Source organism: Narcine bancroftii, chromosome 5 (genome assembly GCF_036971445.1).
Source record: "Narcine bancroftii isolate sNarBan1 chromosome 5, sNarBan1.hap1, whole genome shotgun sequence".
Classification (NCBI taxonomy): domain Eukaryota; kingdom Metazoa; phylum Chordata; class Chondrichthyes; order Torpediniformes; family Narcinidae; genus Narcine; species Narcine bancroftii.
In genome coordinates, this window is record NC_091473.1 from 171,695,801 (window position 1) to 171,717,838 (window position 22,038).

The 22,038-nt window shown below is 43.5% G+C and overlaps 1 protein-coding gene across 1 annotated transcript in view; it reads left to right on the forward strand.

Annotated features, from left to right (window-relative positions):
- The window catches only part of phf2 (PHD finger protein 2), a 156,040-nt gene that overhangs the window by 74,856 nt on the left and 59,146 nt on the right, over positions 1-22,038 (forward strand). Inside the window, 5 exon segments of the mRNA XM_069939768.1 lie at positions 4,060-4,220; positions 8,251-8,392; positions 8,887-9,073; positions 13,901-14,063; positions 16,843-16,930. Of these exon segments, the coding sequence (XP_069795869.1) occupies positions 4,060-4,220; positions 8,251-8,392; positions 8,887-9,073; positions 13,901-14,063; positions 16,843-16,930 (741 nt within the window).

Consider the following 22,038-nt stretch of genomic DNA (forward strand, 5'->3'; position numbering starts at 1 on the left):
AAAATATGTTAGAAACTGTTTGAAATGGGGTGAGTGTACATGTGTCGCTGGTGCTGGTACAGGGAAGAATATAGGTGGTGGTGGTTCATCGTCCGTGTCTCCCTCCCCCAGGTGCTGGGGCTGCTTCCCCGCCTGGGCCAGATCCTGGGCCAGGGAGACTGTGTCCTGTTGCCCATCTGGGAATCTGACGAAAGCATAAGATGGGTTCGCATGTAGCAGGTGGACCTCATCGACTAGCGGGTCCGTCTTATGGGATTGGACGTGCCTGCTGGCCCCGGGCTGACAGCCAGACCAGCAACGTGGTCCCCGACGTCAACCTCTGAGGGAATAATAAAAAAAATTTTGGTGGGGGGGGGAAGTTGCGTTGGTTGCTGGGAACAGGTGGCATGCAGGGCTCCAGGAGGACCTCCCGGTGGCGAGACAGACAGCCCTTTTTGATTTGAGAGCCAAGAGGACTGTCCTCCATCCCATGGGGGTTATAGGTGGTGGCTACCCCCTGGTCAGGAGGTACTGTTCCAACTTTTCACTCATGAAAGAGGGGTCCCTGTCACTGAATATAAGCAGGGTATCCAAACAAGGTGAAGAGATTCTGTGCCCGAGCGACGAGAACAGCAGTCTAAATTTCTCGAGGTCGCTTGATGTCTCATGCATTAGCGTGTAGTCCAGCAAGCCGCTCTGCCGTCTTTTGAATCGGAGGGAGGCCTCAGGGTCCTTTGGGTCGAAGTCCAACTTCTCCACCCTGATTGCTTGTTGCTTGGCGACCAAAAGTAAGCTCATAAAATTGATGGGCAATCAAGTGACTCCACGAGGCAGTAGATAGGAGTCAAAAGGCTTTTATTAGCTTAGACGTTAGCTGGGGCTCAGTGAGTATTTGCCTGGATCCGAGCAGTAAGTGATCTGGGGCCAAGGTCTTGGGTCGGGACATTTATTAGGAATCTCCTGGGAAGGGTCGGAGGGAAGGAAGGGGTGGTCCAGGCCAGTACAGACAATTATTACAGTGGTTTAATACCTCATGCCACCATAATATGCCCAACATTTTTGGGTCTGAATAAAATGAAACCAGTCTCTTGTGCATTTGTGTATTAGGAATGTGTATTCCTAAATTTCCCAATGTAATTACTGTTTTGAATTAAGTGGGTGGTGTGGATTTCACAGCCATGGTCACAAAATAGCTGTTGCCTTTTTGTTATGAAGCAAGATCAATGGCTGCCCTATGTCTGGCCTTTTTTTGTTCATGCTCCTGCGAGAATGAATAAATTCAATTTTTGAATTTTGTGGATGATTAATTACTTTATTCCATTTTAGTATTCTTTTTTTTTTCTTTGGCTTGGCTTCACGGATGAAGATTTATGGAGGGGGTAAAAAGTCCACGTCAGCTGCAGGCTCGTTTGTGGCTGACAAGTCCGATGCGGGACAGGCAGACACGATTGCAGCGGTTGCAAGGGAAAATTGGTTGGTTGGGGTTGGGTGTTGGGTTTTTCCTCCTTTGCCTATTGTCAGTGAGGTGGGCTCTGCGGTCTTCTTCAAAGGAGGTTGCTGCCCGCCAAACTGTGAGGCGCCAAGATGCACGGTTTGAGGCGTTATCAGCCCACTGGCGGTGGTCAATGTGGCAGGCACCAAGAGATTTCTTTAGGCAGTCCTTGTACCTTTTCTTTGGGGCACCTCTGTCACGGTGGCCAGTGGAGAGCTCGCCATATAACACGATCTTGGGAAGGCGATGGTCCTCCATTCTGGAGACGTGACCCATCCAGCGCAGCTGGATCTTCAGCAGCGTGGACTCGATGCTGTCGACCTCTGCCATCTCGAGTACTTCGACGTTAGGGGTGTAAGCGCTCCAATGGATGTTGAGGATGGAGCGGAGACAACGCTGGTGGAAGCGTTCTAGGAGCCGTAGGTGGTGCCGGTAGAGGACCCATGATTCGGAGCCGAACAGGAGTGTGGGTATGACAACGGCTCTGTATACGCTTATCTTTGTGAGGTTTTTCAGTTGGTTGTTTTTCCAGACTATTTTGTGTAGTCTTCCAAAGGCGCTATTTGCCTTGGCGAGTCTGTTGTCTATCTCATTGTCGATCCTTGCATCTGATGAAATGGTGCAGCCGAGATAGGTAAACTGGTTGACCGTTTTGAGTTTTGTGTGCCCGATGGAGATGTGGGGGGGCTGGTAGTCATGGTGGGGAGCTGGCTGATGGAGGACCTCAGTTTTCTTCAGGCTGACTTCCAGGCCAAACATTTTGGCAGTTTCCGCAAAGCAGGACATCAAGCGCTAAAGAGCTGGCTCTGAATGGGCAACTAAAGCGGCATCATCTGCAAAGAGTAGTTCACGGACAAGTTTCTCTTGTGTCTTGGTGTGAGCTTGCAGGCGCCTCAGACTGAAGAGACTGCCATCCGTGCGGTACCGGATGTAAACAGCGTCTTCATTGTTGGGGTCTTTCATGGCTTGGTATATTGTACCAAGGAATGATGCATTTAATACATAAAAAGTTGGAACAGTACCTCCTGACCAGGGGGTAGGGTTAAGTCTGTTGGTTGGTACTCCTCCCCTGCCTTTAATTCAGGGATCTGCCCACGTTTTACTTATACCTTGAAGAAGGGCTCAGCCCAAACTGTCGGTTATCTTTACCTCCAATGGACACTGTGAGACTTGCCTAGTTCCTCCAGCATTCAAGTGCTTTCGCTACAATCACAGCATCTGCAGACTTTTGTGTTTCACTTGACTGTTTCTCTTTCCACAGATGTGGCCCGACCTACTGAGTCTTTCTAGTGTTTTCTGTCTTGTTTCAGATTTCTAGCATCCACAGTTTTAAAATGTTATAATTAATTCTTATTTGATACGCCCAATGTCACCTGCTGCCGTGCTTTTTAACCAAAGAAATTCTTTGACTTTATTCATGTAAACCTTTATTGCGCCATTTTAAATCCTCCTTAAATTAGCATGCAGAGCCGTTGTCATACCCACACTCCTGTTCGGCTCCGAATCATGGGTCCTCTACCGGCATCACCTACGGCTCCTAGAACGCTTCCACCAGCGTTGTCTCCACTCCATCCTCAACATTCATTGGAGCGACTTCATCCCTAACATCGAAGTACTCGAGATGGCGGAGGCCGACAGCATCGAATCCACGCTGCTGAAGATCCAACTGCGCTGGGTAGGTCACGTCTCCAGAATGGAGGACCATCACCTTCCCAAGATCGTGTTATAAGGCGAGCTCTCCACTGGCCACCGTGACAGAGGTGCACCAAAGAAGAGGTACAAGGACTGCCTAAAGAAATCTCTTGGAGCCTGCCACATTGACCACTGCCAGTGGGCTAATATCGCCTCAAACCGTGCATCTTGGCGCCTCACAGTTTGGCGGGCAGCAACCTCCTTTGAAGAAGACCGCAGAGCCCACCTCACTGACAAAAGACAAAGGAGGAAAAACCCAACACCCAACCCCAACCAACCAATTTTCCCTTGCAACCGCTGCAACTGTGTCTGCTTGTCCCGCATCGGACTTGTCAGCCACAAACGAGCCTGCAGCTGACGTGGACATTACCCCTCCATAAATCTTCATCCGCGAAGCCAAGCCAAAGAAAAGAAGAATATCATTACATGGTTAAAAATTCTCAATCTTCTCACTGATGCTTTGTGTCCTCACTTTTCCTTTTCAATTGCATTGGTATTTTCATTATTCTGAATCTTTATGCACTGACAATTCTTCAGCTGGATTGGAAACGATGCTATTTGTGCATTATAATTTGTTGAGAACACAGTACAGTAGAAGTCCGAAAATTCAGACTGCTCGGGGATTGGATTGGGTTGGTCCGGATTTTCCAGATTCTCGGGTAGTGCTTCTATAATACAAATTTAAAAAGAGAATAAAGAAATGAACAGGTCAATTTTGATGGTTTATTTGTCAGCGAATACAGCTTGCCTCATTTATCAAAATGAGCAGTTTGAAAGAAAGATAGAGCACCAAACATGCACATGGTATGTAGATAAAATGAAGTAATCTAATTCATAAAAATGTCATAATTGTTGATATCATTGCAATGATGTAAATGTACATTTTTTTTTAATAGTGCAGAGGAAGTTATCCAGAGACTGACAGGAACTCAACTCTCTTTGGGATATCTGGAAGAAAATGGATTTACAGGGCCTATTTTGGTTGCAAAGAAGGACGGTTTGGGGTTAAGTTTACCACCACTTACATTTTCTGTTAGTGACCTGGAAAATTATGTTGGTAAGTAAATAAATAAAGAGTTAACTTTTACAGAAAGATAGAAATGTACAAACAGTTACTTTTTGTATAATTTCTTTCCATGATACATTTCAATTTCATTTATTTTATAATATTTAGCTTAATTGTATATTCTATATAATTAATGTTTTCTCTGAAATGTGTCTTAATATGAAAACTATTAGTATTTAATAAAAGATGTATCACTGGCCAAATTTAGACTGTACCTTATTGCAGATATTTGGAGAAGATGCTCATTAATGGGGACTTGTTTATGGAAAATATTTTGCACAATAACCTTGTTTTTAAAAAAACCCAGTGACATGAGTTAACCTTGACTTCTCCTGTTTCCACGAGGCCTGTCCCATGTTTCTCTCTCTTACCCTCTTGTCTCCTATCCTCCTCTCCCAACCCCCTTTCCTTCTCCATTCAGAGAACTACCCCCTCCTCCTATCACTTCTCAGTCAGCTTTTTACTCTTTCACCCTCCCACCCATATCCACCCATGTCCTCCTTTCTGTGGGCCTGTGTCCCACCCTGTCCCTCTTCCATAACTGTTTTATGCAGGTGCCTGCTTGGTTTTTGCTGATAGGCCCGAAACGATGATGTATCTTTGCTATAATGAGTGGTGATGACTTTCTTCAGCACTTTTATGTATTAAGTGACATGAATTGTGGTTTAGTTTGAATGGGTATTTTATTGAATGGGTATCTCTGTTTGTAATACAGGTACCAGGTTTATTATGCTTTTCAAATCAGCGTTATGCAAATAACTGTTGTGAAAAGCCAAACATAATCATGGAATACCAGACTAGAAGCGTAAAGTAATTAGGGACATCTGATTACATCAATCAAAGTAAAATCCTACTATTTGTAATCTTTGTGTTCTTATTGACAAAATGTTACCTTCAATGTTAGTTTCTTTTTATAGCGAGTAGTTGGATTGGAGTCCAATCCATGGATCAATCATATTGTACTAATTCAGCCAGCTGTTTTTTTTTTTAATTTTTTATTTTTCACACTATAAACCACATTGATCAAGATAAATACATTTTCCTTTTCCAATATATACAGTGTCGTTTTCTCCCCCCCCCGCCTCTTCCCATCCCACCCTCCCTACCTCCCCTCCCATTCATTTAAAGTTCAGAATCTAAGATACATTAAACCCGTCAAACAATGTTGTCACTCAATAAAAATAAGCAAGAAATTCCACTGAGTCAGTTCTTTTCATTCTCCTTCTGTCATTTTAGGTGGTAGATGTCCCCGGTAGGTTTTCTCTATTATGTTTCATGTATGGCTCCCATATTTGTTCAAATATTGTAATATTATTTCTCAGCCTGGAAATGAGAAGATAACTTGAGAATACAACAATGGTATATAGAAATGAATAAATGTATTCCATTAGAAAAAATAACATACAATTCAGCCAGCTGCTTCATGGTGTTGGAAGGCCTACCTTTGTTGGCTGATCAGGGAAGCCAACCCTCAGCAAGCAATGTCTCGCGGGACATGGATGAGTGGCATATGTAGATGAGTGGACAATAGGAATGCGGGATCGTTCGGGTGGGATGGGCGGAGAACTTTAATAAACATTACTTTTGAAGAGCTCTATACCATTGCTGCAGGATTAAGATGTTGTAGGCAAAATTCCCCCAACAGGTCCAGGGGAACAAAATGATTGTTTGCTTTCTTGATGGAAGTGTCCCGTTAGATTTAACAGTTCACCACATGCACTCGTGTAATAGTTGAATATTGTGGATCAATTTTAGAAGGTCGACAACTTTAGACCTTGGTAAGTACCTGTGTCATTCAAGGCTTCAGGAGGATGGGTGGCCGGGGCCAGGTAAGAAGTCTGCGTTCGGCGTGTCGGGAGCTCAGATGGCCGGGTGGATGGTAACGAGGCAAGTGTCGGCGTCCAGGAACCTTGGAGGGTGGATGGGCGTGGCCAAAAATAGTGGGGTCAACTTTTACATGTGATATATGGAAAATACCAGACTTTTGGGTCAAAAATAGTTTGGGGGGGGGGGGGGGGCTGTTGACTTTTACATGGCTTTGACTATTACACAGGTATATACGGGATATCAGAAATAAGAGCAAGAGTTGGCCAATTGACATGAATTAACCTGAAAAATGCAATCTTCTATTAGTAAGATTAATTATCAGTTACATCACTGAAAAAATACATTTAAATTTCTCACAAGAAAGACTGGAAATGAAACTGGAGCTGAGGTTGCAGGTGCGGAGAAAAGATTGGTTTTCTGACGGAAGTTGTAGCTGGCTGGAGATAAGGGCTGGTGGTTGGATGGGGGACAGAGATCAGAATCTGGCCAGAGAGGAGGATTAATGGCTAGCAATTAGGGTATTGGCTAACAATAGTGTATTGGTGGCAGGCTTGTAAGATTAAAGCCTGGGCCTGGAAGTCAGGGTAAGGAGATGCTTATTGGAAGGCCGGTCATGTTTAGAGCTTGAAGAGAACAAGTAAAATTTTAAAAATTAAAGTGGATTGGATTGGTTGAGGTCAACCATTGTGCTAAGATTTATTCATTAAAAAGTGCTGCTGCAGGTTGAGTAGTTGTACAAGTGCCTAGATCTATGAAAGCATTCTACAAGTGGGCAATATGATCCAGTCTCCCCAGGCAGTGTTCCAAGTTGGTGCAGGGGTGATTTATGAATTGAAGTGCCTGGCAGAATTTCCACAATATTGTGATTCAACCCGGAAATTGTTACAATTGTGTCCACTCTTTGAAAAGAACCAGTACTGGGGAATGTAGTTTCTAGGTTCCCATTATACACAAGAAAATGGGACCTGGAGTTGGTCACCCAGCTTCATGAGCTCCTCTCTGTGCTGGTTTCCATGTAGCCCGCAATTCTGCAATTTTTAAAAAATAAGATGTATTATGAATGCCCCCTTATCTCGGAACTATGTTGCCTCGCTCGAGTCTCTATGTTGTCATGCCCCCTTTAAATTTTATCCATTTAAATAAGATCACCCTTCATTATTTTAGATTCCAACGGATATAGACTATTTTGTTTTAAAGTTATTTGTATTAGGACAACACTGTTGTCCAGGAACTGACCTTGTTAATATTTTCTGGCGTGCCTCCAGTGGTAGTATTTTTTTTTACAAATGAAAACGAAGACTCTTCATGGTTCTGTTGATGTTACTTTACCAATACCCTGTGTCAATGTACGAACACTGTATTTTTAAAATGTTAGTCCCCAGCAATATGCCTTTTGGCTTCTTAATTACTTGCCATCACTTTGTGCTTCTTGCACAAGATTTCCTGGACCCCTGTAAGGCCCACTCACTTGCAGGCTCTCTTCATTTTGAAAACTGTCTTCTTTTTGATTCCAGCATTAAGTTGCATTTTTGAAGTGTCTGCCCATTCACTCAACCTGTCCTGTCGCAGAGGTTAAATATCCTTATCAAATCCTCCCACCTATCCTAACTTGGATACCTTACACGCTACTTCCCTCCTCTATGTCATTAATATAGAAAGTTAATAATTGAGGGCCAAGGATTAATTCTTGGATACTACATTTGTTATTAACTGGCATAAATGAACTACTTGAAACAGCTGGCATAGGAGAAGCTGCTGATCAGTATGACCTACTTTAAAGGAAAACGAAACGGTTGCCTGGCTATTATGATGTTCTCCTGATATACTAATCAGGCTGGGTCCCTGTCCAATGTTATAATTTCACATTACACACAAAGAGATCAATTAAACTTCCTTCAGAACTTTATCAGCTTTGTTGGATGAAAGCTGTTCCCTCTGCTGTATTTACATCTGCTTTTGGAATACTGTTGAAATCGTTGCATAAACAATATTTTGATTGGCGTTTTCATTATTCACAAAAGATTTCCGCCAGCAAATTTTATAACAAATTTTGAAATAATTTAATATTTTGTCTATCTTCAGTTGATACTTTAAATTCCTGAGAGACTATTCTGTTGAGGTTTTAATGACATCACCTTAAGTTATGGCTTTCAGTTCTTTGACAGCTTAATCGTATTCTGTCTTTATTTTCCAGGCCCAGACAGAGTTATTGATGCTGTAGATGTCACCAAACAGAAGACCTGCAAGTTGACCATAAAGGAGTTTGTTGACTATTTCTATAGTGCAAACCGGAAGAGAGTTCTTAATGTGATTAATTTTGAATTTTCAGATACCAAGTATGTTTTTAATATTTCTTTATAATTTTATAGTATTGGCTCTAATATTTTAAACCTGTCATGATTATTGACTGAAATTATGAAGGGACAATGATATATTGCTGCTCAAATATTATTTCAGATGACACAAACCCTTTCCGACTGGTAATGTTAAAGGTGTAACCACATTGACCCATTGAACGTTGTCCTTAAAGTAAATTTCAGAGCCAAAAGGTGGAGCAATGATAATCTACTATAATTTATTTAATAATTGCTTTGAAGAAATGCTTAACACAGCCTTCAGCTCTACTGGAAAAGAGATGCAATGTAATTGCAATATGTCAAGAATAACATTTAGTTAAGCCAAATACTGCCATTTTAGTCAAATTCAAAAATGTAGACTAAAAGATTTTCTAATTGGGGAGATGACATGGCAAAGTAGTCAGTTTTCTTAGTTATCTTACCTATATTTTCTTTTTACAGAAACTAGAATTACATTTTCTTTTTGTTTGCAGAATGTCTAGTTTGGTGGAAGCCCCTGAAGTTGTTAAGAAATTATCCTGGATCGATAATTATTGGCAAGATGATTCACTTTTTGATAAGCCGAAAGTTACAAAGTATTGCCAGATAGGTGTAAAGGACAGCTATACGGACTTCCACATAGGCTCAGGGGGATCTTCTGTTTGGTATCATCTCCTACGAGTAAGTTGCCCTTGAATTTTTTTTAACACGAAATTAGCTGATGTTTATATTATTAGCTTGTAAGTTGTACAGTAGAAAAGCTTTATGATAAACTTCTCCATGTGATCCATGACATTAGAGCAGCCATTCTCAACCTTTTTTTGGCGATGGCCCCTTCAGGACTCTGTTTAAAGTTTATGGGCCCCCTTTGCTGTGAAACAGTCAAGTTCAGTTGGTTTTTTCCGTAATTCTCTCCTACTGAGTGCATTAAAAAAATATAATTCTTATTGAATTACACAATTAGAGAATCTTGGACGTAAACTCGAGGATGTGAAGCTTAATAAAAAGAACTTTTAAAAAATGATTCTTACTAAATTAAAATTTTAGTGAGATCCTTGAGTGTGATATTCCTGCGCAAGTTTTTTTGATGGCAAGTCCATGTTGGATATTGATAGTCGAAGATCACCTCTTGTTGTGATATCAAGTCTGTTCCTGGATTTTGCTGAATCGACATTCAACTAAGTATGATAATGGATAGGCAATGAAAAATAGTTTGGGCTTTTCCAATAGTTTTGGAATTCTATTCAGCAGATCACTCTTAAGCCAAAAATCTTTAAAAAAAATTTAAATGGATTGAATTATGTCACACTGAAGATCATCAACCTCTCTTGAATTTCTGTGTCAACGTCGAGGGGTTCTTCCCCAAAAGGATCTAATATGGGTTATTGAGGTTTAACAGGTCATTAAATCTTTCCTGCGAGGTCCTTGTCCGTGAACTACTCTTTGCAGACGATGCCGCTTTAGTTGCCCATTCAGAGCCAGCTCTCCAGTGCACGACGTCCTGTTTTGCGAAAACTGCCAAAATGTTTGGCCTGGAAGTCAGCCTGAAGAAAACTGAGGTCCTCCATCAGCCAGTTCCCCACCATGACTACCAGCCCCCCTCACATCTCCATCGGGCACACAGAACTCAAAACGGTCAACCAGTTTACCTACCTTGGCTGCACCATTTCATCTGATGCAAGGATTGACAACGAGATAGACAACAGACTTGCCAAGGCAAATAGCGCCTTTGGAAGACTACACAAAAGAGTCTGGAAAAACAACCACCTGAAGAAACACACAAAGATCAGTGTGTACAGAGCTGTTGTCATACCCACGCTCCTGTTCGGCTCCGAATCATGGGTCCTCTACCGGCATCATCTACGGCTCCTAGAACGCTTCCATCAGCGCTGTCTCCGCTCCATCCTCAACATTCATTGGAGTGACTTCATCACCAACATCGAAGTACTCGAGCTGGCAGAGTCTGCAAGCATCGAATCCACGCTGCTGAAGATCCAACTACGCTGGGTAGGTCACGTCTCCAGAATGGAGGACCATCGCCTTCCCAAGATCGTGTTATATGGCGAGCTCTCCACTGGCCACCGAGACAGAGGTGCACCAAAGAAGAGGTACAAGGACTGCTTAAAGAAATCTCTTGGTACCTGCCACATTGACCACCGCCAGTGGGCTGATCTCGCCTCCAACCGTGCATCTTGGCGCCTCACAGTTCGGCGGGCAGCAACCTCCTTTGAAGAAGACCGCAGAGCCCATCTCACTGACAAAAGACAAAGGAGGAAAAACCCAACCCCAACCAACCAATTTTCCCTTGCAACCGCGCCTGCCTGTCCCGCATTGGACTTGTCAGTCACCAACGAGCCTGCAGCAGACGTGGATATACCCCTCCATAAATCTTCGTCCGCGAAGCCAAGCCAAAGAAAAGAAATCTTTCCTGCAGATCTGTCTGTATTTGCTTTAGATGTTCCACATAAATAGTTATGTCTTCAGTGCCTCTGCATTCGTGTTCAGATTTGGAATTTGTGAAAGTTCCCGATGTCTGATATTGCTTCTACAGACTTTGAGCTTTTTAAAGAAACAAACAATGTCTTCCTTACCATCAATGAGGGTATTGTGCTTACCCTGCTAGGTACTGTTCAAAAACAAAGTTTGGTTATGATATCTTCCAGGTAGAATATGTCCACCTTTGGATCAGTGAGTTTTTCTCTATGCTTGTTTTGAGAAAGAAAGGAAACAATTGTCCCAGACGAAGATCATTTCCTTTGGACAGCCACCTCACTTCGGTATGCAGCAGAAGAACTTGGAAATGTTTGTCATTTTCTTCACACAGCTATGGGAACAGATGGTCTTTAAGTGATTTTATAAAATTTACAGTCTTAATGACAATTGAGCATGAAGCATTTAAATGTTCTCCTCTGAATCATCCATTCATTTTAATAGCAGCATCAGATGCACAGACAACTATGTTCTCAAATGGAATACTGTTCTTGTTGATGTAATTCTTAACTTCTTCGAAAATAGTCCCTTCGTATATGCTTTAATCCTCTGTCAAGCAACATCTTTTCCATCAGCTCATTCCCATTCCAGAATCTGGCATTAGAAGAGGTTCATTGTCTTGCAGAGTAGATTTGTCTAATTGGAAAGACAATTTTGAGGATTGTAATGAAATGACTAATTGTCTTTCACTGTCCCTTGCCATCTCATCAATTCTAGAAACAGTGGAATTACTCAAAGGAATTGCCTGAATAGTTTCTTGGCATTGAAGTTCATGACGTCAGATATCATTATGGACACTGAAGGCCAAATAAATGACTCAGTGACTGTTGTTTTCAAGAGTAGGTTCAATGGGTTCAGAGAATCAAGGCTGGACACATATTATCAACAAACAGTGGTCTTTACCCACACACAGGGAAACTCACAAAAGCACACACATTCAGAGACTAAACTGGAATAATACATAAATAAATCACTGCTAAAACATTCTCAACTCCCGATTGAGAATACAGGTACACAATCCGGACATCTAAAATCCGGAAACCTCCAAAAACCGGCAAGGGGAGGGGGGGAAGAGACGGCAGATCAACTTGAGCAGGTGAGGGGAGAGTGACTCGAGCAGGCGAGGGGTGCAGACGGCAGTGCGACTTGGGAAGGCAAGGAGGGGGAGACGGCAGCGTGACTCGGGCGGGCGAAGGGGGTGGCAGCGCGACTTGGGCGGGCGATGGGGGGAGACGGCAGCATGACTGGAAGGTGCTGGGCTTAAATCTGGGGCAGCTGGCTTTTCTGAAATCTGGAAAAATCCAAAATTCGGAACACACTACCCCCCAAGGGTTCCGGATAAAGGATTGTGTACCTGTTCAAGGGTTAAACACACAATGCCCATCCAGCCACAGGTTCAGTGCACTAATGAACAGTAAATGAGCAGGTATATCAATTGAACATGGTTTCCATCATCAACTACCATTCGGGATCTGGGATGGGCCCACTGCAGTCGGCCCTCCGCTGCCCGCCCGTGGCCAGCAGCCTAGACTTCAGTGATATGGTCTCGAGGCAGGAGCAAAAGAGGATAAGCAGGCTCTACATATGATTTTTCAATGCATGGCCCGAACACGTGACCACTTTGGACCAATCGCACATTAGCCTCACAGGTGGGCAGATCTAACCCTTGATTGGCAGGTGAAGTCACTTCTGATGAGGTTCCAGACAAAGAGGTCACATGACCCTTCACAATCCACACGACATTTGTGACATTATGAGCATTTCCATTTTGGGTAATAAGTTCACATCTTTATGACGCAAGAAGACCCTTTTCTAATTTCTGTGATGTTTCAGTAGTTATCTGAGCGTTGGTCTTCTGTCAAAATTATCTCAAAGGGTTTTGAAGTAATTGAAGAGTTTATCTTTCTTTATGTTTGGTCTCTAAATGTTATTTCAGCATGCTTTCATTTGAAAATGTATTCTAACAAATCAAGCACATGGGCAGAGAAGTGTTTTGCAGAGATTTAATGAAACCATACAGTAATTATTCCACCAAATACTGCTACACTCCTTTCTTGCAGAGGAACTCATGGGTAAAATTTATCTGAAAGTAACAAAAATTAGCTATTACAAACAGAAAATACATTTTCAAGGGTTAGCTTAAAAATCAGCTTAAAATTTATGGAAAATAATGAACAATACGTACTTTCTTCAATAAAAGCTCACAGAAGGAGACATTAATTCACTATCTGTCACGAAAACTTGAAGCAAATTGAGGGTGATTTTGGGTGTGAGAAATATGGAGCAAATATTTGGGCGTGAGAAATATGGAGCAAATATTTGGCCTGTACACTTATTTCCTGGAAATAAAGGCAATAAATCAAAAGAGGAAAACTACGTGGAAGTCTATTTGCAGCCAAAGTCGGTCCCACATCAGTCAAGCACAATCACGATGAAGCAAGGAATGCTCTGAAAACATTGATAATTTTCCACATTTATCTAGGTCATTCAACTCTTCAAATGCCTCCAACCTTAAAAAAAATCTTGCGTTGCTTGGCAACTATACAGGAAAGCCCAGCAGCAAAGTTCTTCCCTTCTCCCCCCCAAAAGATGGTTAATCTATTCAATTTCCATCCTCCCCCGTACACCTCGGACCCCCTTATTAAGGATTTCAGTCCATATGGCGCCTGTTGAGAATGGCTGAATTAGAGGAACAGAATAAATAGACAAGGAAATATTTTCCCCAACTACTCAAAGACGCATGTTTTGTTTGGAAGTGATTTATGCTAAAATGATCAGTTTTAGTTAAAAAAATCTTCTGCTCCAATCTAAACTGAGAGCTTCAGTCTATTTCGGTAATTCTGAGAAGGCAATGTTTGGAAAACCATTGGGGTGATAAATATTTGCTTTTTTTATTTAGTTATTGGTTTAATTTATTAATTGAATTATTTAATTCAAATATTTCACTCTGTTTGTACGTGTTAGTTTATTTTAAATGATGAATATTTGCAGCAATAACTGACATATCATCTCTTCCAGGGAGAGAAAATTTTTTACCTGATTAAGTCAACTTCTGCAAACCTTGCTTTATATGAAAGGTGGAGTTCATCATCCAATCAGAGTGAAATGTTTTTTGCTGATCAAGTTGACAAGTGCTACAAATGTATCCTGAAACAAGGGCAGAGCCTGTTCATCCCTTCAGGTATAGTGTTTCACTGCACAAATTTCATTTCTAAAATGTACATTTTTAAACAGGCACTTGATAATTATGATTGTGTGTCACGTTTATCACAGTTGCTTCTTATGTAAGAGTTCTGATGCTATTAGTTATTTATGCTTTTGCACATTTTTATTTTTAGTAAATGTGTTGACGTGATTCTATCAAAACTGATCAGCAAACTCCAAGACCTGGGACTCAACACCCCACTGTGTAATTGGAACATGGATTTCCTCACCTCTAGACCACAGTCAGTGAGGATTGCTAAGAGCATCTCCTCCATAATCTCCATCAGTACCGCAGCTGCGTTCTTAGTCCCCAGCTCTGCTCCCTTTACACCTATGACTGTGCGGCCGGTACGACAAAAACACCATCTACAAATTTACCAATGATTCCATGGTAATCGGTTGTATAAAGGTGGTGAGTTAGCATACAGGAGGGAGATTGAAAACTTGGCCGAATAGTGCACCAACAACAATATTACCAAGGTCAAGGAGCTGATTGTTGACTTCAGGAAGGAGAAAACCAGAGGTATTCAATCCAGTGATCATTGGGGGGAATCAGAGATGGAGAGGGTTCTTGGGAGTCACTATCTTGGAGGATCTTTCCTGACCCAACACACTACTGGAATCATGAAGCAAGCACGTCAGTGCCTTTACTTCCTCAGGAGTTTGTGGAGATTTATGACACCAGAAATCCTGGAAAATTTCTCCAGATGAGTAAAGGAAAGTGTGCCGACTGGCTACATCACCGTATGGTATGGGGTTACCAATACTCCTGACCGGAAAGCCCTCCAGAGTTAATGGACACAGTCCAGGACACCACAGGCAAACCCCACCCCAACATTGAAAACATCTATGGAGAACACTGCCGTCGGAGAGTAGAAGCAATCATCAAGGATCCACACGATCCAGCACACACTACCTCTTTCCATCAGGAAAGAGGTAGAGGTGCCACAAGACTCACACCACCAGGTTCAAAGACACCTGCTACCCCTCCACCATCAGGAAGTAAAACATGAAAATCTGTAGACACCGTGGTTGAAGTAAAACCACAATGCTGGAGAAACTGAGCAGGTCATGCAGTGGCCTTTATATAGGATGATATAATACCTTGAAGAAGGGCTCAAGCCCGAAATATTGGTTATGCATTTTTATCTTTGCTATATAAAGGACTCATTTAAGGACTCTTACTTGTGCATTTTCTTTTTATTCTCTCTGTATTGCACAGTGCTTTTTTTGCACCACCAATAAGTGGCAATTCTTCTCACCCGCAGGTAAAAGGAATCTCAGGGTTGTATGTGATGTCATGTATATACTCTGACAATAAATCTGAAATGCAAAAAAAAATCTTTCCATCAAGTGTAACCATTGAAAGAACATTAATGCTTAACTGATCTGAATAGTGCAGTGCTGTTATATGATAAGTGGATAACTAATGATAACATTTGGAAATGAATTTGGGTATGACATAGATTAGACTAATTGAAATAATTAGAACAATTTGGATAAATACTGATCTTTTCATTGCAACTAAAAATATATGTTGCCAGTTTAGCTGCAGTGAAATATTTATAAACTACAAGAAGGTTTTTAACAGATAAATGTTTGTGTGATTTTAAAAATTAGTGATATGCTTGAATAAAAATGTGTATTTCAAAAGTTAAATGCTGTGTTTCTAATAGGAGGGAGAGGACAGCAGGGAAAGAACAGGAGTTCACCATCTCATTTTTTAAATTGAAATTTAAAATTAGCTGTAAACATCTGTTGTATTTACTAAACTACTGCAAGGGAAATTTGATTTCAGTGCTAATTATGTTCAGGAGAATGAAAAACAGTAAACCCCTGTTATCTGGAATTCAAGCTACTGGCAAAACAAATCAAGGAAAGTAAATGAATTAAAATAAATTAAAACAACTAAGATGAAATTAACATTTAAATAAAAGTTTAAAATTGTAAAGGTAAATGTTCTTTGAAGTAACACTGGTGAAATAAAGTTGTGTTTGAATAAAATGGTGTCGCCCGCGATGAAGAGTTGGTTGATTCTGCTTGTCAGTAGGGTGACTCCCTTAAAGTGACTCCTTATCCTTGCCTAGTAAAAGTCTTTATTAGTATATTATTAAGTATATTCATAAGGCTTGATCTGTAAACTTGGGGGGGGGGGGGAGAGGGTCAATTATGATGGCGGAATGATTAGCGTAGCAGTTAGCACAATACTGTTACAGCGAATTACCTGATTAAAGTGAACTTTACTTAATTAAGGACTACAATACTGATTTTTTTTTCCAAATTACTCGACATTTTGCATTGTCTTTTGTCTTTTAAACTGTTTATTCTTACAGATGTATTACTTCAGCATTGTAAAAGTGAGTCTCAAGCAAATGGAAATCTCTGATCTGGCATCTACCGATCACCGTAGGTGCTGGATGCCAGGGGGTTTAACTCTATGATGATGTGAATTTTACTGATGGCTGGTGCTCTTGCACATATTTAGTACTTGTGACCAAAGGCACTTTTCTGTTCCCCTGTATGTTAGGACCTAAAAGTTGATGTCTGTCCTGTTTATCCGACAGTTGCAGATAACTTAGATTTGGCAAGTTGTTTAGCCCCTTTGCAAAGAGGGCCAGGTTTTCAATTACCGGTATGTGGGAAAAAAAACAGGATTGTACAGAGTTACAATAGTCTTGATGCCTAGAGCAACACAAAACTTACAAATTTGTGCTTCCAGGGAGATGGTAACAGATTTCCGTTATTTTGTTATTTAGGTTGGATTTACGCAACACTAACTCCAGTGGATTGCTTGGCTTTTGGAGGTCACTTTTTGCACAGCCTAAACATTGAAATGCAATTGAGGTATGATATTCTTCAATATAACCGTGTTCTAAACCTTGCTCGGGCAGGCTATTGCATTCTGGGGAAGAAAATGATAACAGGGTATATTCAAATGCGACTGTGTTCAAAGACAAAAGAAACCAAAAGATTCTAATGTAAGGAAACTGTGTATATTCAAGAATGGCAATGTGGATTTTTGGACAGCAAGGGAAGAGAAGGATGAAGGAATCTGGCTGGAGAGTGGACAAGGCACAAATTTAACCAGAAATGGGGAACTTTGAGGGGACATATCCACGTGTTCAACACTTAATTAATCAGGATTGATATCTTGCTGTTGAATGTCGATGGGGCTGAGGAAAGCTGTTGATCTGCTTATATGGAGGCAAGTCTTGGGCTTCCTTACATGCCTTATCAAACGTCGAAGTATTGAACTCACTGATGGGTTTGGAATGTTGAATTTGTCAATTAGTTCTGTGGCTGGACTCCACATTCAACAGTGGACTATAACTTGCTGAGTTTCCTGAGAATTTTAATGACCGAGGTGGCTCCCAGGTCATGTGACAGATCAGATGTGACAGGCTCTGGGACTTGATTTTGGTGAGTTGTTTCAACTGTAGAGTTAAAGCAAGTTCCTCTCTAAAATAAACATTTTAATTTAAATTATTTGCCTTTATCTATCTGTGTTTTTGTTTTAATATCTTAGAACTTTTATTCTGAATTGAAATTTTTAATATCGATTTAAACAGAAAAATTTAAAAGCTACTTCATGATCCTGATGCATTTGATAACTGGCAAAGCTTGAGTCAGAGCTATGCTGTGAAAGCTTCATATTATAGTGGAAGCAGAGAACACTGTCAAAACTGCTCCCATCACCCATCTACTCATTTTAAAAGTACACCCAGCGACGTTGCCCTCTGCTCTGTCCTTCCCAATTCTTACAGACTTTATTCCCTTTACATGCCAATGCCCTATATTATTCCACATTCAATAATTCATCTTCCTTTCAAAATTGTTTTCCTTCAGTTGTATTCTTTGTGGTCTCAAATGGCCGTAATATCTTCCCTCGCTTGCTTGGCACGGGCCTCCTGTTTCGCCTGGCATCTCACATCAAGCATGCTTCCCACTGAAGGATCATACAATTAAATTTTCCTCAGTTATCAGTGACCCTGTGGCGGCTCACCCGCGCAGCAGGTGAACTGACACCAGCAGTCGCGTTGGAGACCACAGTCAGTGACATACTCAGGAGCTCTCAGTGCGGGGTGGAAGTTGACGTCGCTTCCGCCCTACATGAGTGCTCAGACCGCTGGGACCAGCGTGGAGCTGTTAAGCGTGAGTTTGAATCAATAAATCAGTTGGTTTTAAAGTCTCCTTGACTCAGCGTGTTTCTTCCACATCCAATTGCCACATTGGTGACCCCGATGGTCCAACGGCATTTGGACCCGACACAAGCGACTCCAGCAACATGGACAGTGAAAGCGACTTGACTTTTCGAAATGCAATTTTGCTTAAACTGCCAACTTTCTGGACCGTTCACAACCCCTCGTCTGGTTTCAACAAACAGAGGCCTGGTTCCGGGTCAGGAACATGCTCTCCGATGAGAGCAGGTAGTACTACGTGGTAGCGGCGCTTGACCAAGAGACGGCAGGCCAAATAATGGACTTTCTGCAGCAGCCCCCGGAGGCCGGCAGGTATGAGGCACTCGAAGCCTTGTTGGCCTCACACGTCATGCGGTTACTGCGTATGGACGGCCTAGGTGACCATACACTCTCGGCCCTATTGAGTGACCTGGTGCTGGCAGATGGCCATAAGCCGTGTCTACTCTTCGAACAAATCTTTTTGTAGCAGATGCCAGAGGACGTCCGCCTCCTACCTTCTCCGACATGCGGAAGGTGGCCGCGCATGTTCTGTGGAACGCAAAAAAATTAGCAGAACAAGTATTGGAACACATGCTACGTCATGATTGAAGGCCCAGCCACACTGTGCCCCAGCAGCAAAGTCAGCATGCCCACACCAAGAGACGACAACAGCTCCAAGTCTTGGTGCTTCTACCATCAGAGGTGGGGATCTGGGGCCTGCAGGTGCCAACCGCCATGCTTGTTCCAGGGAAACGACGGGGCCAGCCGTAGCTGATGGCTATGGCAGCTGGCCAGTGGGCAACCTCCTGTATGTCTGGGACAGACACTTTGGACACAGGTTCCTAGTAGACACGGGAGAAGAAATCAGCGTCTTTCCCCCCTTGAGCCAAGATACCAGGACCAGAAGGACTGGACTGGAACTCACGGCAGCAAATGGCAGCACTATCGGCGCCTATGGCACATGCACTACCCCCTCACAATTCGTTTCCAGCCGATTTACATGGACGTTCATGCTGGCTGCGGTGTCACAACCATTGTTGGGTGCAGACTTCCTCCGCGCATGCTGTTTGCTGGTGGACCTGAAGGCACAATGGCTAGTCAACGCAAAGACATTTCAAACCATTTCCGCCGGCGAGGCAAGATTACACTCAATCACGTGATCATACAACAAATTCGCCAGGGTATTGTCGGAGTTCCAACCATCATCACTCTGCAGCCCCCAAACATGGCGTGATCCACCACATTTCCACTCAGGGACATCCCCTGCAAGCCCGAGCACCAAGGCCACCACCAGATAAGCTCCAATTAGCGAGCGAGGAGTTTAACAAGATGAAGGAGATGGGTATTGTATGGCGTTCATACAGCCCATGGGCCTCTCCACTCCAAGTTCACAGAAGATATCCCCAATATCCTGCATGGGGCATGCATCTTTTCAAAGATAGACTGATGTGAAGATATCATCGTCCCTGTCCACCCAGATGATATCCCAAAGACAGCTCTGTTCAGCCTTTTCAAATTCCTTAGAACGCTGTTCCGTCTCAAGTACCACCTCTCAACAACTCATGGACGCAGTAGGGCAGGACTTGGACGTTCTGTTCATCTACTTGGATGACATCCTGACAGCCAACCACTCATGCCAGGAACATCTAGCACACCTCCACCTACTTTGCCGCCGTTTCAATGACTACAGCCTGGTGGTCAACCTCACCAAGTGCCAGTTTGGCCTTACCCACCATTTACTTCTTGGGGCACCGGATCGACCATCACGGAGTTGTTACAGGGAAAGTGGAGGCCATTCACAAATTCACCAGGCCCAACATAGTTAAGGGCCTGCAAGAATTTGTCGGGATGGTTAATTTTTACCACCATTTCATCCCCTCAGTGGCCTGGATCATGGACCCCCTGTTCAGTCTGATGTCTAACAAAAACCAAAGAGGTAGCTTGGACAGAAGAAGCGATGCCAGCTTTTGACCAGTCCAAGGACATTCTCGCAAACACCACACTCCTGGTCCACCCCCCAGTGGACATCCCTATGGCCCTCACCGTAGACACCTCTGAAGCAGCAGTCAGGGGCATACTTGAATAGTTAATCGAAGGCCAATGGAAGCCGCTCACCTTCTTCAGACGACACCTGCAGCCCCCAAAGATCAAGTACGATGTGTTCAACAGAGAGCTGTTGGGCCTATATCTGGCCATTGGACACTTCAGTATTTCCTGTAAGGGAGGGAGTTCACGATCTTCACCAATCATAAGCCCCTCACCTTCACGTTCACCAAGGTGTCCGACCCTTGGTCAGCCCGCCAGCAGCGACACCTGCCGTTCATATCTGAATTCACCACCACGATCAAGCATATCACGGGGAAGAGCAATGGGATGGCTGACACGCTGTCCTGGACAACCATCCAGTCAGTGCTCACTTGGTTCCGGAAGTTGAGTACATACACTGTCAACGGTCTCATCCTCAAGGACGTACCAATTGGGCCCAGAGCTATCAAACTCCTGTGCGACACTTCCACTGGGTAACCTCTGCCCTTCGTACTGGTCGCTTGGATGCGCCACATCTTGGACACTTTTCACAGGTTAGCCACCCGGGCGACCATCCAGTACGTTGCCGATCGCTTCAGGTGGCATGGCCTACACAAGCAGGTCGACCACTGGGCCAGGATGTGCGCACACTGCCAGACCTCCAAGGTCCAGAGTCACGTATAGGCACCGCTGCAACCTTTCCAGCCAACACACAAGAGGTTCGAGCATGTGCACATGGACATCGTCAGCCCACCACCCGTCTTGAGAGGAGCAAGGTACCTATTTACAATGGTGTGCAGGTTTGCGAGGTGGCCGGAAGCCATCCGAATCACCGACACTATGGCAGAGACGTGCAAGAGGACGTTGATCACAAACTGGGTGGCAAGGTTCAGGCTCCCCACCCACATCACCTCAGACAGAAGGGCACAGTTCACCTCGGATCTGTGGTCAGTGGCAGCAAGGACCCCAGCTCCCCCAAATGACTGTGTACCACCTTCATTCGAATGGCCTGGTGGAACATTTCCACAGGCACTTGGAGTCAGTCCTGATGGCATGCCTCTAAGGGTCCAGCTGGGTAGATGAACTCCCCTGGGTGCTACTGGGCATCCGTACAGCTCCCAAGAAAGACCTGGCAGGGTCATCTGCCAAACTAGTTTACGATGCACCACTCACAGTACCTGGCAAATTTGTGCCTGCACCCCATGGCCAAAAGGATATTCCAGCAGAGGGGCTGACCAGACTTTGGGAGAGACTCAGAACCCTGCCTCTTGTTGCCGACATCCCGCCACGGGGCAAGGTCCTCCTTGTACCCAGAGACCCGCAGCAAAGTGAGTACATGTTCGTCCGCCAAGGAGCACATAGATCACCCCTGCAGCGGCAGTACGAAGGACCCTCCAAAGTGGTATGTCATAATGGGCAACGTGTTTTGGATGTATATGGCCAGGAGGAGACATTTACCATACATAGACTGTCTCAAGTCAGCACACCTGGACATTGAGCACCCAGTCATGGTCCCACTAGTTAAGAGGCGAGGGCGGCCACGTAAAGCAGACAGTGTACGGAGTATGGTTTCAGTGCCTCTTCTCGCCGGTTCTGGGGGTGGGCAAACCGGTGCCAGCAGTCGAGGTTGAGTCAGCAGGTCAGCGACATACTCGGGAGCTCTCAGTATGGGGCAAAACAATGGACAGGAAGTGGATATCAGTTCCACCCCACACGAGCGCTGGGACCAGCATAGACCTTGTAAGCGCG